This window comes from Garra rufa, chromosome 19, assembly GCF_049309525.1.
Source record: "Garra rufa chromosome 19, GarRuf1.0, whole genome shotgun sequence".
NCBI classification, from domain to species: Eukaryota; Metazoa; Chordata; class Actinopteri; order Cypriniformes; family Cyprinidae; genus Garra; species Garra rufa.
The window spans coordinates 41,178,756-41,197,446 of record NC_133379.1 but is presented as its reverse complement, the minus strand read 5'-3'; the positions used below and the strand labels follow the sequence as shown (position 1 = coordinate 41,197,446).

General features: G+C 40.0%; 2 protein-coding genes across 2 annotated transcripts in view; both read left to right on the top strand.

The window, feature by feature from the left end:
• The first annotated feature begins 1,840 nt into the window (after positions 1–1,840).
• c19h18orf54 (chromosome 19 C18orf54 homolog) lies at positions 1,841–9,218 on the top strand. The gene is made up of 7 exons (XM_073825230.1): positions 1,841–2,119; positions 3,857–4,585; positions 5,647–5,800; positions 6,005–6,071; positions 6,154–6,336; positions 8,874–8,929; positions 9,022–9,218. The coding sequence occupies exons 1-7, from the start codon at positions 1,858–1,860 to the stop codon at positions 9,134–9,136; spliced, it is 1,566 nt and encodes a 521-aa protein (XP_073681331.1). The 5' UTR covers positions 1,841–1,857; the 3' UTR covers positions 9,137–9,218.
• Positions 9,219–17,990: 8,772 nt separating this feature from the next.
• The window catches only part of LOC141292465 (vitelline membrane outer layer protein 1-like), a 3,294-nt gene continuing 2,593 nt past the window's right edge, over positions 17,991–18,691 (top strand). Inside the window, exon 1 of the mRNA XM_073824483.1 lies at positions 17,991–18,176. Coding sequence (XP_073680584.1) covers positions 17,991–18,176 — 186 coding nt within the window. The remainder of the gene's footprint in view (positions 18,177–18,691) is intronic.

The following is an 18,691-nucleotide window of genomic DNA, read 5'->3' as shown; positions in this document are numbered from 1 at the left end:
TCAAAAACGTCAAAACTACGTTTTACTAGTCTACTAGTCTTACTAAACTATTAAATCTAGGTTATCATTAGTTCAGATGCCAGAGACTCCAAAATACGAAAATATTGTATTATTTTTATTATTTATTTAGATTAGTGGTTAAAAAAATATTTTTGTTATTTTTATTTAATTATTCAATCAAATTCAGTCAAAAATGTCATGCAACTTACACATCCTTTCATTGGTTGACAATTATTTTTAATAATTACCATTTTTATTTTTTTTTTATTTTTTATTATTACTATTTTGCTTTCGCTGATAGACAGTTATATTTAATTATTACTATTTTTTAAAATTTAATAGTTTTTTATTACTATTTTTACAAAATGTCATGCAACTTATTGCTTTCATTGGTTGACAATATTATTAATTATTACTATTTTTGTTATTTAATTATTATTTTTTTATTAAAAATGTCATGCAACTTTTATACATGCTTTCATTGGTTGACAATTACTTTTAATTATTACTATTTTTTATTGTTTAATTATTTTTTATTATGAATATATTTTAATAGCTAGAAATGTCATGCATTGTTTTATACAATTTTTTATTATTTAATAATTATTACTATTTTTACATAGTTAAAAAGTTGTGCAATTTATTGCTTTCATTGCTTGACAATTATTTTTAATTATTACTCTGTTTTATTTAATTTTATTATTAGTATTTTTTTAATAGTTAAATGTCATGCAACTTTTATACAAGCTTTCACTTGGTTGACAATTATATTTAATTATCACTTTTTTTATTATTACTATTTTTCATAGTTAAACATGTCATGCAACTTTTATACATGCTTTCATTGGTTGACAGTTATTTTTAATTATTACTAGTTATTATTATTTAATTACTTTTTTATTATCAGTATTTTTAAATAGCTAGAGACAATTTTTTATTTTTAATAATCAAAGTAATTTATTACTGTTTTCATCATTTAATATTTATTATTGTATATTCTATTTTTAATAGCCAGAAATGTCATGCAACTTTTATACATGCTTTCATTGGTTGACAGTTATTTTTAATTATTACTATTTTTCCTGTTTAATTATTTTTTATTCTGGATATATTTTAATAGCTAGAAATGTCATGTATTGTTTTATACATGCTTTACATTTTTTAAAATTATTTAATGTGTATTATTACTGTTTTATTACCTTTTATTATTAATTTATTTTAATAGTTAAATGTCATGCAACTTTTATACAAGCTTTTATTGGTTGACAATTATATTTAATTATTACTATTGTATTGTTTCATTATTTTTTATGAATATTTTCTAAAAGCTAGAAATGTCATGCATTGTTTGCTTTCATTGGTTTATTTATTAATTACTTTATTTATTACAATTTGTATTATTTAATATAATTATTATTTAAAAATGTGCTATTTATTGCTTTTATTGACGACAATTTTAATTATTATTATGTTTTATTTAATTTTATTATTTTTTTAATAGTTAAATGTCATGTAACTTTTATACATGCATTCATTGGGTGACAATTATTTTTAATTTCTACTATTTTTATTATTTAATTATTTTTATTAGTACTAGTGTTTTTACATAGTTGAAATTGTCATGCAGCTTATACATGCTTTCATTAGTTGACAATTATTTTTAATTATTATGATTTTCATAATTTAATACTTTTTTTTAATCGTGAATATAATGTCATGCAACTTTTATACATGCTTTCATTGGTCAAAAGGTGTGAGAACCCTGAATTACAGTATGCATAATTTAATAATGTGTGTTTATGACATATTAATGTAAGCATATCTGTGTTTTTTAGAGCGCTATGAGTCCAGCATGTCATGATGGCATCTGAAAACAGTCTGATGTCCCCTGAGTCCAGCATCACGTCGCTGTTGGCCACATCAGGACACCTGCAGAGCTCCTTACATCCAGAGCCCGTCTCCACCATCAAATACAGGGACAAACCCTACATCTCTGCATCAGAGGCGCTGGACGCCTACATCTCTGACTTCCAGAGGAGTCTGCGAGACTCTGACACAACAACAGGGAAACTTGAGCTGCCCAAAGAACTTTCAAAACCTCATCCCAGAAACAGAGACGGTAAATCAGAGAGATTTAAATGCAAGTAAATTTGTGTTTTAGGAAATATTCAAGGTTACATCCAACATGAACTCTGGAATATTAGTTTAAATCAGCACTAGTTTGGTATCTCTGAGATAATATTGCAATTATTTTTAGATTTTTAGTAAGTTTTATAAATAATATGTAAATATTATTTTGTTTGCACAAAAACCTAAGTAAAAAACTAAATGAAAATAAGAAATCTCACTTTGGCAAACAGCTGAAATAAAATAAGAAATATATACTGTATGTATTCTCAGTTAACTTTTATTTTATTTCAAGTAATGAAAAATATATATTTTTTAGTTTTAGCTATAATAACCCTGTGTTTACCATAATTAATATACAATTTATTATTTATTTACACTGTAGTGTTATTATTATTATTGTAGTTTTTTTATTATTAAAGTAATTTTGTTGTGTTTGTAATTTGTGTCTTTTTAGTTTTTTTGCAATCATAGTACTTTAACTTATATAATAGACCTTAAAATAAAATTAGAAACGCTGACTTTTTTTAACCAACAAAAATTGCATAAGTTTAAGATTTGATAACCCTAAGCAACACAGTGTTTAACATAATTATTATTCAATATATAATTTATTTACACTGTATCATTATTATTTTAGATTAATATTTTTTAATATTTATATTTTCCACTTTCATTTTATTTTAAAGTTTTACTCATTTTGTTGTTTTTGTAATTTGTGTCCTTTTTAGTTTTTTTTTAGTTTTAGTAAACATAGTACTTTAACTTATATAATAGTACTTAATAATACTACAATATACAATTTTTTTATTTATATTTTTTCAGTTAACTTTTATTTTAAAGTAATGATTTTTTTTTCTAGTTTTTCCTATAATAGCCCTATGCAACACAGTGTTGAGCATATTTAATATACAATTTATTATTTATTTACACTATATTATTGTTATTGTTTAATATTTGTGACCCTGGACCACAAAACCAGTCTTAAGTCGCTGTACATAGTATGGGTCAAAATTATAGATTTTTCTTTTATGTCAAAAATCATTAGGAAATTAAGTAAAGATCATGTTACATTAAGATTTTTTGTAAAATTCCTACTGTAAACCTATCAAAATGTAATTTTTGATTAGTAATATGCATTGTTAAGAACTTAATTTGGACAACTTTAAAGGTGATTTTCTCAGTATTTTGATTTTTTTTTGCACCCTTAGATTCCAGATTTTCAAATAGATGTATCTCGGCCAAATATTGTCCTATCCTAACAAACCATACATCAATAGAAAGCTTATTTATTGAGCTTTCATATGATGTATATATCTCAGTTTTGTAAAATTTAACCTTATGACTGGTTTTGTGGTCCAGGGTCACATTTGTAATTATTTATTTTATGTATTTTCCACTTTCATTTTATTCATTTTAATAATTGTGTTGTGTTTTTGTAATGTGTGTTTTTTTTATTTTTTAGTAACTGACTAAAATTACATAAGTTGAAGTTATTCAAAATTCACATTGTATTTAAGTTAATAAAAACTAGATGATACATAACAAATTATATATATATATATATATATATATATATATATATATATAAATGGTAATTTAAAAAAAAAATTTAAGCACTTTAATTATGTTTTTATATTAGTTTGAAGAGCAATACTGAGTATACTGAGCCTGTTCTCTTGATTTCATGCATAACGTCATGTGTTTTCATGTGCTTTGATGTGTGCAGTACTGAAGACGAGTTTGACGGATGGAGAGCTGAATTTCTTAAACATTCCCGTCCGGAACAGAGACTCGGATCGCCTCAGTATGACCACCGACGACCTCCTGGCTCTCCCAAATGACGGCTCTCTCCCTGTGACCCGCACCTCGGCCCTCCTCTCCCGCTCTGGGAGCTTTCCGTTGGGACCGAGCTTCAGCTCTAGCTCCCGGTCGCTCTCCCGGCCCGTTGCGGCTCAGAAACGCTCCACGCGGCGTCCCGTCCTAACATCCCTCCCTGTGGACAATTTACTGATGGCCGGTTTGCGATCACACCGTCAGGCTCCTCCTCCCAACATCCTGCCAGCCAATCGGACTCTTCCACCGGACACGCCCAGATCCGGTTTTCTCCCGCGCTGGATGACCAGCCAGAAATCCGAAATGGATTTTTCCGGGATGACCAGCGTTCCTGAGCTGAAGTATCCGGTGTGGCTGAGACAGTGTGAGGAATCTTCAAACGGTCAGCAGAGCGATCATCCTCTTCCTCCCAGAGTTCCTTCATGGGTTGGAGAACTGGAAGAGTCCAGTGGAGAGCGGCAGTCGGACACTAAAGGTCAGCGAGATGTCAAAGGTCACGCAGGAGATCCGGATACATCCCTGTTCATCAGTCAGTGCAGTCTGAGAGAGCTGCGTTTGCAGTTTGAACAGAAACTCCAGACAGCGAAGACGGGACAGATTCAGGAAGGACAACATTTTAAAGGTTTGCTGGTTTAAACACTAACATTACATTTTCAAAGGAGTATTTAATCTAAAAACAGAAATTATGTTAAACTATTATGTATTATATACTCACATTCATGTGGTGTTATTTTAGTATTTAGTAATATACTATTATGGTATAATTGGTATAATTTATAAATATTTTTCTATTTAATAATTAAACGTTTTTATTAGTTTTAACAGTTTTCCTTCAGTTTTTTATTTTTTTGACAGTTTTTGTTTTAGTATTAGTAATTTATTTCTTCAGCTTAAACCAAATAAAATAAATCGGCAACAGACTGAAATAGGTTTTTAATGTTTTACTTTGAGTATTTTATTAATATTTATTATTATTTTTATTATGAACTATTTATTATTATAATGAATTTATTAAAAAATATTACTTTTTTTTATGTTTTTCTTTTTGTCCAATAATTTTATTTTGCTTTAATAAAATATTAATTTCCTTTTTTAAATTTATTTTAATTTCAGTAGTGTATTAATGGTTTTTATTGGTTTTAATAGTTGTTACAATTGTTTATTAATGTTTAGGGTAAGTATTTTTTTGTTCAGTTTCAGTGAAATTAAGTTTTTGAAACTGAGTTATAAAATGAAATGAAAATTAAAAATTGGCAACAGACTGAAATATTATATGTTTTACTTTTAGTACTTTATTAATATTTTCTATTTAATATTATAATTAATATACTTAACCTATTTTGTATTAATATTTTGAGTTAGATTTTATTTTTATATTTTTCTTTTTGTTTAATCATTTTGTTTTTGGCTGTATTGGTTTTAATAAATATTAGTTTTCTTTTTGTAATTTTGTAAATATATACATATTTTTTCTGTTTAATATGATTTAGATATTTAAATTTATTTGGAATATTTCCATTTTCAATGCATTTCAAAGTTAGTTAAAGTTTTAGCTTTCTGGTTTTTATCAGTTTTAATAGTTTTACTATTTTTATTTTAGTTTTAGTAATTTCAGATCAGTTTCAGTAATAGTATTATAAGTTTGTATGAGTTATTTTTAAAATCCTCATTCTCTCTGTTCAGATGATAAGATTGGTTCTCTGATCTCAAGAGCTGAGCAGATGTTAAACTCGCCTTCTTTTGGTGTCTGTGAGCCGGTGAAGGAGCACAACAGATCCGGAGATACAGAGGACGCTCTGGACGCAGACCGATCCTGGGACAATCCACCTGTGACATTGTGAGCGATGGGAAAACACTGATATTTTCACACTGAATCTCATGACTTCTATTATTTATTGGCAAAAATGTGTCCTTGCTTCTAAAAGCAATGCAAAGGTCATGGGATTGATTCACAGGGAATGCATGAATGAATGCAGTGTAAATTGCTTTAAATAAAAGCATCTTGTAAATGTAAACCTAAAATGTGTCCTACCATCTTTAGTAAATCTCCAGTGCCAGTGGGTGGCGCAGATGAGCCTCCAGCGCTTGAAGAACTTCAGAGGAGCAAGGTACAGTATGTGACAGTCATTATGATGTCTTCTGTTGATTTATACTCAACGCTCTTCAGTGTAAATCTGTGTCTGTCTCCAGTCTGCAGCGTCCTGTTCATCGGGGTACAGCAGCAGGAAGCATCCCGGTCCGGTGGAGGCGCTCAAACACATGCTGTTCCGCTTGCAGTCTATCGAACAAAAGATCAGCCAATCAAATGCTTCCAGTGACGTCAGAACCACTGCAGCTTCGGCTGCACAGCTGGAGAGAGACACACCGGAGCAGGTGAATGGAAAACCTGCGTTGCTCCCGTTATAATTGACAAAGCTGTCAGTTTCATTGATTATGCTCATCTAGTTCAGTGTTGGGGAGCAGCTAGATCCAGCAAAATGAGTCAAAGTGAGCCAAATTTCAAAATTGAAATGTTGGTATCAATGGAAATAGGTGACTATAAGCTATAAATTGTTACCTTGAATGGTTTTAAAGATATACCCATTTGAATTATGGTCATCTGCTCTATTTTTCCAATTGAAAACCTGTTTTTTTGCCAATTTTTTTTGTTGTTGTTGTTGATATCTATTAAAATCCATTTCATTTAAAGGGATAAACTATTTACAGTGCGCACCCTTAGTAAATATGAGCAAAGGTGACTGTGAAAATAAATCTGCATCGTTTATCCTTTAGATCTTTCATTCGAAAAATTCGAAAAAAATTCTAACCTTTCATTGCAGTAAAAAGATGGAAAATGGGGGGGAAATCTCATCATGAAATATTTATGAATAAATGTTTTTCTCTAGTTGATGTTGGCCACAATTATTGGCACCCCTAAAAATTTGTCTATGTAAAATATCTCTGAAGTATATTCCTATTAATATTACTTTTTTTAGCACACCAGGGTGGCTTGGAGTATAAAATTGTCCAGGCATGACTTTCTGTTTCACAGGATTATAAATATGAGGAACACAAAAGCCAAATTTCCTTAATCATCCATCACAAGGAGTAAAACCAAAGAATGTAGTTCTGATGTGCAGAACAAGTTTGTTGAGCTTCACAAAATACAAAGTGGCTGTGAGAAAAGAGCTAAAGCATTGAAAATCCCCATTCACACCATCAGGATAATAATTAAGTTCCAATCAACTAAAGAGGACGTGTGTCTATATCATCCTAATGCGCGATAAGGAGGAGAGTTTGAGTGGCCAAAAACTCTCCAAAATTCAATTATCTTTATTTATTTTCTGGTGGGAACAAAAAGTAATCGTGAAATTTAAATTCGGGAATTGCAAGAGTCGTAATTCTGCAGTTATGCATTTAAATTCTGAGTTTACATTTTGCAAGTTTTTGTTAAAAAATTCAGAATTCAAAGAGTTCAAAGTTCTGACTTTTCCCACAGAACTGCAAGTAGAAAAAGTTATATTTGCACAGCAAAGAGTGTCACAATCACCTTATTTTAGTTTTAATTACGTGGCAAAAACCAGATTCCTCAGAGGACAGCAGAAAATCTACATGAAGTCAAAACACAAAATGAGATGTTTTGCAGAATGTTCACACTACTCTTTTCTACACCATTAAATACAAGTATTTCTATACTAGTTGCAATATATTTCTCTGAATTTAACTTGAGGATTTTCCTGCACTATTCCTCACCAGTGTTGGGGAAAGTTACTTTTAAAAGCAAGGCATTACAATATTGAGTTACTCCCTAAAAGTAACTAATTACGTTACTTATTTACCTTTTATGCAAAGTAATGCGTTCTGTTACTTTTGCGTTACTTTTTAACTCTGGGCAGGGCTTGCTTGTTTTGTTTTTAATATAAAAAGTTGTATTTTTGTCAAATGTAAAAGCCTTTTCACAGCAAAATCCTCAGGCTTAGAGAAAGTACAGTAGACCGCAGAAGAACAAATGTCAACTCTTCAGCAATAAAAAAAGGAAAAGAAATGTTAGATTATCTTGAGTCATTTTTGTTTATTAGTATGGATGAATTGGATCATCGAAGCTCGGCAGCAAAGACATCGGTTAATAAAATGGGATTAAATACATAAAGGATATTTGTATTATTTAACATATTTAATTATTGCAGGTTTTTATTCATTTTGAGGAACACTGTATCTATTTTTTAGTGAGTGAGATGAATTAATGCATGTTCACATTTATTCTAGAACTAAAGTAACATCTTACTCACAATTGTGACCCTGGACCACAAAACCAGTCTTAAGTCGCTGGGGTATATTTGTAGCAATAGCCAAAAATACATTGCATGGGTCAAAATTATAGATTTTTCTTTTATGTCAAAAATCATTAGGAAATTAAGTAAAGATCATGTTACATTAAGATTTTTTGTAAAATTCCTACTGTAAACCTATCAAAATGTAATTTCTGATTAGTAATATGCATTGTTAAGAACTTAATTTGGACAACTTTAAAGGTGATTTTCTCAGTATTTAGATTTTTTTGCATCCTCAGATTCCTGATTTTCAAATAGATGTATCTCGGCCAAATATTGTCCTGTCCTAACAAACCATACATCAATAGAAAGCTTATTTATTGAGCTCAGTTTTGTAAAATTTAACCTTATGACTGGTTTTGTGGTGCAGGGTAACAATTTCTCTCAACATGGGGACAGGAGAGCTTTTAATCAATAAATGGAGGGAAAAGTAACTGGCGTTACTGATTTGAAAAAGTAGCTTGGATATTTTCTTGTCAATTAAAAAGTAATGCATTACTTTACTAGTTACTTGGAAAAATATATATATTATTACGTAACTTGTGTTACTTGTTCCTCACAATTTTATTTTGTTTTATGATTGCATTTTTTGTTTTTAAGGTTCCTCTGGAAGAAACCGAAGAAACTGACCTTGTAAATGGGGAGTCATTAGAGAGGTCAGGATGGTCTTGTGACTTCAGTGAAGCAGCGTTGATAGCATATCATGAACTCAAGCTGGTGTTCAGTGTTGTTGTATCTGTTTTCTCAGAACTCTTCATCACCTGGACAGACTGAAAACACTTGTGGACGACTTTAACCTGAGGAAGGCGAGAACAGAGCATGATGGGACACAATGTACAGACAGACTGGGCCAAAATCAATAAACACTTGTGAAACAAATCACAAAATGTTTCAATGATCAAATTAGCTTAAAATGCTGATTTCTGCTTTACAGTATCTGTGATCTTTAAGACCTCAGAAAAGATTAAAAAAAAACGTAAATAAACTATTGATTAAAGCTGTTTCAAAGAGCACATGCTTTTACCAGCATTTGATCTAATCATTCAGTGTGTTTACATGCAGGTCAGTTAGTTTTGCATCGTTGACCTGATCACTGACTGGAACGATGTGTTTTTATTTTACTCCATGCAAATTATTTAGAAGTAGTACACTCTTAAAAAAAATGCTTGCTTGTTTCAACCCAACTTTTGGGGTTAAAAATGTAATGTAAAAATTTAACCCAACAGCTGGTTTAGTCCATACTTGTCCTAAAGTTGGTTAAAACAAGCCCGCATTTTTTTCCTCAAAAGAAAAAACCCATACGGGTTTGGACCCACATGAGGGAGATTAAAATGAATGATTGATCATTTTTGGCAAATCATTTTTATACTTGTTTAAGTAAACTCCTGCCATTTATTTTAAAGTTTCTCTTTTATTCTTGGTTGCAACATTTCACTCATTAAAGGGGAGACACTGCAGGCAAAAACTGTTTTTTATGCACCTGTCAAATTTGAGATTTTGGGCTTTTTGGTTTTTCATAAAGTGTTTTTTCAGACTAGTGGAAAGAAAGTATACAAAAAAACACGTAAGTGTTTCTTTTATAGCACTTTATCTATCAGTGCCAATAGATTTCAATTACAATACATATTTTTAAAGGCCTACACTGAGCCATAAATCTCCACTTCAGCAGCACTTACACACACCACACTTTACATTTTTATTCTCGTCTTTATCCTGAAGGTTTTTACAGAGGGATTTGTTCATATATAACTTGCTTGATTTTATACATTTTATTTCCCCAAAAATTGTAAAAAAAAAAAATATAGTGTTTTCTGTCTGTTCTTTTTTTCTGAATTATGTCGTGACGAAATGAGATACCCAAAATCCCCTCTGTAAAAACTTTTGACTAATGTGTCAAAAAAATTAAACAAGAATTTTGAAATTGGCTTCATCCAGTGTTTAGATTTTTGTACTAGAAATGTATGCAAATTAGCACATATTTTATTAAATAATGCCTCACTTCTACATATTTATATTCATTTAACATTTTAGAAAACGTGTAATACAAAAAATGTTTGCAATTATTAAATGAATCAATCCACTGCGTAAATAACGTGATAAATATTAGTTAATTTTTTTACCCTATCTACCTGCAGTGTCTCGCCTTAAAATACTAAATTAAACAAGCAACCTAACTTATATAGGCATTTTAGCAAGCAAAACATTTTTTAAGGACATAAACGGTTAATAAACGAAGAAAGAGCTTTATTACCAAGTACGTGTCACGCACAAGGATTTTGACTTGAGGACAAGAGCTTCCAGCGCAGAAAAAAGTACAGACATAATGCAAACACAAGGCTCAAATGTTTGGGGTCAGTAAGATTTTTAATGCTTTTTAAATGAGACTTTTTCTGCTCATCAAGATTATGTTTATTTGATTAAAAATACAGGGGAAAAAACTGTAATATAGGAAATGTTAATGCAATTTAAAATAGTGGTTTTCTATTTTAATATACTTTAAAATATATATATTTTTGTGATGCAAAGCTGAGTTTTCAGCATCATTACTGCAGTCTTCAGTGTCACATTATCCTTCAGAAATCGGTCTAATATGCTGATTTATTATCAATGCTGGAAACAGTTGTGCTGCTTAATTTGTTTTGGAACCTGTGATACTTTTTTCAGGATTCTTTGATTAATAAAATGTCAAAAAGAACAGCATTTATTTAATATAGAAAACCTGTAACACCTCGTTCAAAGTTTCTTTCTCTCTTTGAAGGAAATTACTACTTTTATACAGCAAGGATGTGTTAAATATATAAAAAGTGATATTAAAGACTTGTATTATTGTTCTTTATATGCTGTTCTTTTAAACTTTTTGTTCATCAAAGAATCCTGAAAAAATATCACAGGTTCAAAAAAAAAATTAAGCAGCACAACTGTTTCTAACATTAATAATAAAAGTAATGAATTAGAATATTAGAATGATTTCTGAAGGATCATGTGACACTGAAGACTGGAGTAATGATGCTGAAAATTCAGCTTTGCATTACAAAAATAAATTATATTTTAAAGTATATTAACATAAAAACTCTTGTTTTGAATTGCAAAAATATATTTCATAATATTACTTTTTTCTCTATTTTTGATCAAATAAAAGAGACTTTAAAAAAAACATCACAAATCTTACTGATCCCAAACTTTTGAGTGGCAGTGTGCATATGAATTGCACAGAAGAAATCGTCTCGGTTACGTATTGTAACCCTCGTTCCCTGAAGGAGGGAACGGAGACGTCTCGTCGATAGACCGACGAATTGGGATCTCGCCTAGAGAGACCAATCCACTTCATGTGTGTACAAACGAGCCAATGAATATTGGCATGCATGATTGCAGCCAGCTGCGGCTGATCACAGCGTGAGCATATAATGCGCAGCAGGTGCATGCATCATCAAGATTTCGCTGAGGAGCTGGGACAGGCCCGGCCCACAGCGGCGGTACAGGAGCCACGGCGACGGGACGAGACGTCTCCGTTCCCTCCTTCAGGGAACGAGGGTTACAATACGTAACCGAGACGTTCCCTTTCAGTCGGTTCCTTCGACGTCTCGTCGATAGACCGACGAATTGGGATCCCTAACAAAGCGCCGTGGCTGCTGCCCCTTCCAGTGTCCTGAGCGGGCCTCCTGGGTCCTATTACTGGCTTTGGCCAGGGGCTTGCATCAAGAAGAACCAGTCACCATATAACATAGCACCACCATCTCAGTGAAGCTGGAACACTGGGGATATGCGGAGCTCACGTCCTTCCGATCGGAGGTTCGGAGCAATACACATATGACTCAACTCAGGGTATATGGAAGATTGGAGGTGATTGAACCCTCGTATAGTGGTAGAGGACCTACCGGGGAAACACACAGCCTCTAGGGCGCAATGTGGAGAACGTAAGAGATGCAATTAAGTCTCTACGTAGAGCCTAGCCCTTTACCGGTTCTGCAGGATTCATCGAATAAGGGCCTGACGCCTGACGTTCCGCTACGTCGGGTGTCCGCTCAGCGGAGGAACTCAACAGAGCTACTCTTGGGTTACTCTGGAGCAATATAACAAGCCGACCCAAGGCCTCTCTATGTCTCTACCCGTTTGAGGTGAGAACGCAGGAGGGGACTGTGTCTACACGAAGGCTATAGAACCTTGTGAACGTGTTAGGGGTCGCCCAGCCCGCCGCTCTACAAATGTCATTCAGCGAGGCGCCACGAGCCACCGCCCAGGAGGATGCAACACTCCTCGTTGAGTGTGCTCTCAGCCTGAGGGGGCAGGGCACACCCTGAACCTGATAGGCCAGGGTAATGGCATCAACTATCCAGTGGGCCATCCTCTGCTTGGAGACGGCATTCCCCTTCTGCCTGCCTCCATGACACACGAAGAGCTGGTCTGAGGTCCTGAAGCTTTGTGTCCGGTCAACGTAGCATCTTAGTGCTCGGACGGGACAAAGCAAAGCCAGGGCTGGGTCTGCCTCCTCCGAGGGCAGCGCTTGCAGGCTCACCACTTGGTCCCTGAAGGGAGTAGTGGGAACCTTGGGCACATAACCCGGCCGGGGCCTCAGTGTTACCTGGGAATCCGCCGGGCCGAAGTCTAGGCACGAATCGTTGACCGAAAATGCGTGCAGGTCTCCTACCCTCTTGATGGAAGCCAATGCAAGCAGGAGCAGAGTTTTCATTGAGAGAAACTTCAGCTCGACTGAATGCAAGGGCTCAAAGGGAGCCTGCTGTAGCGCTGTAAGGACTAGAGACAGGTCCCAAGAGGGTACAGAGGGGGGCCTAGTAGGATTTAACCTTCTGGCGCCCCTAAGAAACCTGGTGACCAGGTCGTGCTTCCCTACCGACCTTCCCTCTACGAGGTCATGGTTAGCGGAAATAGCAGCCACATAGACTTTAAGGGTTGAGGGGGACAGCCTACGCTCCAACCCTTGCTGCAGGAAGGAAAGCACGGCTCTGATCGGGCAACTTCGGGGGTCCTCTCCATGGGAGGAACACCAATCAACGAACAGGTTCCATTTTAGGGCGTAGGCATGTCTAGTAGACTGCGCTCGTGCCGAAGTAATAGTGTCAACTACCCCTTGGGGTAGGTCACTTAGAACCTCCGCGTCCCGTCCAGGGACCAGACATGTAGTTTCCAGAGGTCTGGACGCGGGTGCCATAGGGTGCCCCGTCTCTGAGTCAGTAGATCCTTCCTCAGAGGAATTTGCCAGGGAGGGGCTGTCGCGAGGAGCACAAGTTCGGGGAACCAGGTCCGGGTGGGCCAATAGGGGGCTACCAGAAGGACCTGCTCCTCGTCCTCCCTGATCTTGCACAGTGTCTGTGCAAGAAGGCTCACTGGGGGAAACGCATATTTGCGAAGGCCCCGCGGCCAGCTGCAAGCCAGCGCATCCGTGCCGAGTGTTCCTTCGGTCAGGGAGAAGAATAGCCGGCAGTGGGACGTCTGCTGGGAGGCGAACAGGTCTACCTGAGCCTCGCCGAAACGTCTCCAAATCAGCTGGACCGACTGGGGGTGGAGTCTCCACTCTCCGGGAAGCGCAGCTCGTGAGAGCTCGTCGGCCGCACGGTTGAGCGACCCGGGAATGTGAATGGCACGAAGCGACCTCAGATGCTTCTGACTCCACAAGAGGAGATGACGGGCGAGTTGCGACATGCGACGGGAGCGTAGACCACCTTGTCGGTTGATGTACGCAACGGTCGCAATGTTGTCCGTGCGGACCAACACGTGCTTGCCCCGTAGGTGCCCCTTGAGTCGGAGCAGGGCGAGACGTACTGCAAGCAACTCGAGGCAGTTGATGTGCCAAGTTAGCTGGGGGCCCGTCCAAACCCCTGAAACTGCCTGTCCGTCGTACGTGGCTCCCCAACCGGTGGTGGAGGCATCTGTGTATACCACAGCATGCCTGGAGACCTGTTCCAAGGGTACTCCTGCCCGTAGGAACGAGGGGTCTGACCACGGGCTGAAGGTGTGGCGGCAGGCCGGTGTCACTTGAACCCGGTAAGAGCCGCGTAGCCACGCTCTCCTCGGGACTCGGCCATGAAGCCAGTGTTGAAGCGGTCTCATATGGAGCAGCCCTAGCGGAGTAACCGCTGCTGCTGCCGCCATATGCCCCAGGAGCCTCTGAAATTGTTTCAGTGGGACCGCTGTCCTGCTCTTGAACATATTCAGGCAGTTCAACACAGACTGAGCACGTTCCTGCGTGAGGCGTGCTGTCTGAGTGACCGAGTCCAGTTCCATACCGAGAAAAGAGATCCTCTGAGTTGGAGTGAGTTTGCTCTTTTCCCAGTTGACCCGAAGACCCAACCGGCTGAGGTGTGTGAGCACCAAGTCCCTGTGTTCGCACAATTGGTCCCGAGACTGTGCTAGAATGAGCCAGTCGTCGAGGTAATTGAGAATGCGAACGCCCTGTTCTCTGAGGGGAACGAGGGCCGCCTCCGCGACTTTCGTGAAGACACGGGGGGAGAGGGACAGCCCGAAGGGCAGGACTGTGTACTGATATGCTCTGCCTTCGAACGCGAACCGCAGAAAAGGTCTGTGGCGTGGAAGGATAGACACATGAAAGTACGCGTCCTTCAGGTCGATCGCTGCAAACCAATCTTGGGGACGGACACATCTGAAGATGTGCTTCTGTGTGAGCATCTTGAACGGTAGCCTGTGAAGGGCCCGGTTCAAGACGCGCAGATCCAAGATCGGCCGAAGCCCGCCGCTTTTCTTGGGTACTATGAAGTACGGGCTGTAGAAGCCCGACCTCATATCGGCTGGAGGGACCGGCTGAATTGCTTCCTTCGCCAGCAAGGTTGCAATTTCTGCACGCAAGATGGAAGCATCTGCGGCCCTGACTGAGGTGAAATGGACACCTCTGAATTTGGGAGGGCGCCGGGCGAACTGAATCGCATAGCCGAGTCTGACGGTCCGAAGGAGCCAGCAAGATGGGCTGGGAAGCTCTTTCCAGGCTCCCAGATAATGAGCAAGTGGCACCAGGGGGACCACCGACGTACCCGCGGGGGAGCAGCGATAGGGGGCGCAGGGACCCCGCCCGGGCGTCTCGTAGCCGGTCCGAAGCGGGATCACAGCGTCTGTATGTAGTGTGTGCGAGACGCTTACCTGCGCAGGAGCCGATGGTGCGTGAGTAGTCCGTCTTGCCGTGCTCTCGAACCGCCCATCGTTGCTCACTGGCGAGGGGGGGGGACGGGTGAGGCGCTGGGGTGACCCGCGCACTCCCCGTGGGCCCCCGAAGGGACCCAGAGATAGAGAAATCTGCTCTTTTGTCGAGAATTTGGGTACCACCGACCTGACGGTCGGCGGCGGGAAAAAAACAAACAAAAGATTCTCCGCCCGGCCCTCCTCCGGGGGAGGGAGTGGTGCGATCACCATCTCCCGAAGAGCAGCATCCTCCATCTCTGGGTCGCCCGTCTCAGGGTCTCTTGTTCTTGCGCTTCCCAGTGGTCTTTTTGGGAGCCTGGACGGGCTGGGCGGCGGCTCGACGACCGGCTCCACGGCGCCGTTGTGAAGGCTGCTGCGGTGGCTGCTGTGGAGCGGAGGCGGAAGCCGAGGGCCGCCCTCGGCGACGAGCAGACTGAGGTGCCGCCGGCGGCCGGGTGGAGGCAGCAGCTGCACGCCGGGGCAAGATGTGACTGATGGCCTCAGTCTGCTTCTTGGCAGCGGAGAACTGCTGGGCAAAGCTCTCCACTGCGTCGCCGAAGAGGCCGGTCTGGGACACCGGGGCGTCGAGGAACCTGGTCTTCTCAGAGTCCCTCATGTCTGCCAGACACAGCCAGAGATGGCGTTCCTGGACCACCATGGTGGACATGGCACGACCCAGAGACCGCGCGGTCACCTTCGTCGCACGTAGCGCGAGGTCCGTGGCGATACGGAGTTCACGGAGAACTTCCGGGTCGTGACCACCCTCGTACAGGTCCTTCAGTGCCTGAGCCTGATGCACCTGTAGCAACGCCATAGCGTGCAAGGCGGAGGCAGCGGAGCCACAGGCCGTATAGGCACTACCGATCAGTGCCGACGAGTGCCTACAGGCCCGGGACGGGAGTGACGGGTTATCGCCCCGCCAAGTGGAAGCGGCGCCCGGACACAGTTGCATCGCGACCGCACGCTCCACCGGCGGGACGCCCGTATATCCCCGCGCTGCTCCGCCATCAAGGGTGGTGAGGGAGGAGGTCCCACTCGAACGGTTTCGGGCAGTGAAAGGTGCCCTCCACGTCGAAGTGAGTTCCTCATGCACTTCCGGGAAGAAAGGCACTGGGGTGGGACGCTGAGAACCAGCGCGAGCCACCCCGAGATACCAATCATCCAGCCGGGAGGGCTCGGGACGTGATGGAGGATTCCATTCAAGCCCTACCCTCTCGGCGGCCCGGGCAAGCATAGCCATCATTTCTGGGTCGGTATCCGGCACTGCTGACCGCCCAGCGGACGACAGCGTGCTTTCCTCCTCCCCGGAGAAATCCGGCTCTCCCTCCGATGCCGCGACCGACATCTGTTCGTCGGGGGGAGCCCCGAAAGTAACGGGCGGTGCCCCCAGGGGAGAGCCCGCCCGCTCTCTCGGAAGCTCCACTGGCAGCGGAGCGTCGGCGGAAGGGGGAACCCCCGGCGGGGAATTCCTCACCGTCACCGACAGACCGGCCAGCCCCCTGCTTCCAGACGTCACGCCCGCCCGGCGTTTGCCGGGAGGAACGTTCGATCTGGGCAGCGGGACTGGAACCCCGCCCCTTTGCAGGAAGCGGAGTCTGGTTCGCAGCTCCGCGATAGTCATTCTCCCGCAGTGCGGGCATGACTCATCCACGAACGCTGCCTCAGCGTGTTGAGTGCCCAGACACGTGAGGCAGTGATCGTGGCCATCGCCCGGCGCCAGGTAACGGCCGCATCCAGAAACACACGGGGAAAAAGGCATGATGTAATCGCCTCGTCTTTATAAAGACGTTCACCCGCTTGAAATTTGCTCTTTTAGAGAAATTCACTCTTTTAGTGCTGAAGCGCACAGGGGAGATGGCCGCAGCAACACAGAAGGTGGGTGGTGCAAACCAGCTGTGTGCTCCACTCGACACGGAAGACCACCGCCGCTGAAGCGCCGTGCCACCAACACAAAAGAAGAGACTTGCTGAAGAGGACTGCTTTGATGACTCGTCTGCATAGACTGGTCCAGCTCCAAAGCGAAAGCTTGATGATGCATGCACCTGCTGCGCATTATATGCTCACGCTGTGATCAGCCGCAGCTGGCTGCAATCATGCATGCCAATATTCATTGGCTCGTTTGTACACACATGAAGTGGATTGGTCTCTCTAGGCGAGATCCCAATTCGTCGGTCTATCGACGAGACGTCGAAGGAACCGACTGAAAGGGAACTAAGAAAAAAAAACTAATTTAAATTAAATGGTGAACTATTTACAGACGTAGACGTGTAGAAAAAGAGAGATAAGATACAGTATGTTATTTACATGTTGCTGGATCAGTGTTTGTGTTTTTATATACAGGTTGTTGATGTTTGCTCAGCGTTCCTGGCTTCTGATTGGCTAGGAATAGATATCACTATACTGATAAAGCGTATAAATGCATTCTAAAGCAGCCCTAAAAAATCAGACCGATCCTGCTGACAGACCACAGACTCTCCAGATCTTCAATCTTCAAACCAAACTTGAATTAATTTCATCAGTACTTTAATTCATCAGGCCAGTGCTGCAGCAATGCATCGCTTCATTTCCATGATGTTTTCTCTGCTAGTCTTTACTGGACTGCAGGTGAGCGTTGAGTCCACAGGAATACGTTTTAAGCGGAGCATCGACAGACATTACAGATCGGAGCTGATGGTGCCGAATGGAGGGAGATGGGGGTCGTGGGGTCAAAGAGAAATGTGTCCAATTGGAACGTACGCCGCAGGGTTCAGTCTAAAGGTAAGCTAAGAACTGACTTGAATTACAGTAGTATGGTCAAATCTGGTGACTGAGGGCTGAATCTAAAAACTCTAGGTGCTGTTAGTGGCTAAATTTACACTGTAAAAAGTTTTCACCAGTTTCTACTTAAAAACCTAAGTTTAGCAGCTGCCTTAAGATTTTAAGTTAAAGCTACTTAAGTCATTTAAACCCACAAATAATATCAACTCATTTTTATTGTCATAAGTTAAAATGACTTGTAGTTTTAAGCTGATTTAATTTAAAAACTTAAGGCATCTGCTGGACTTATGTATGTATAAAACGTCTCAGAAATGCTCTTAAGCGTAGTCTTAAACTTTGACTTAAGTGTCAGAAAACTTTAAGAGAAGACTTTTTATTGTGCAAAATGATCACAAATTATTACTGAAGTTTTAAAATCCGTTTCTATTGGTATGTCTCTTAGTTTACAGTTGGAGCAATGATGTGAACGTTGAGTTCCATCGACAGCCAATAACTCCAAGAAAGCGTACAATCCT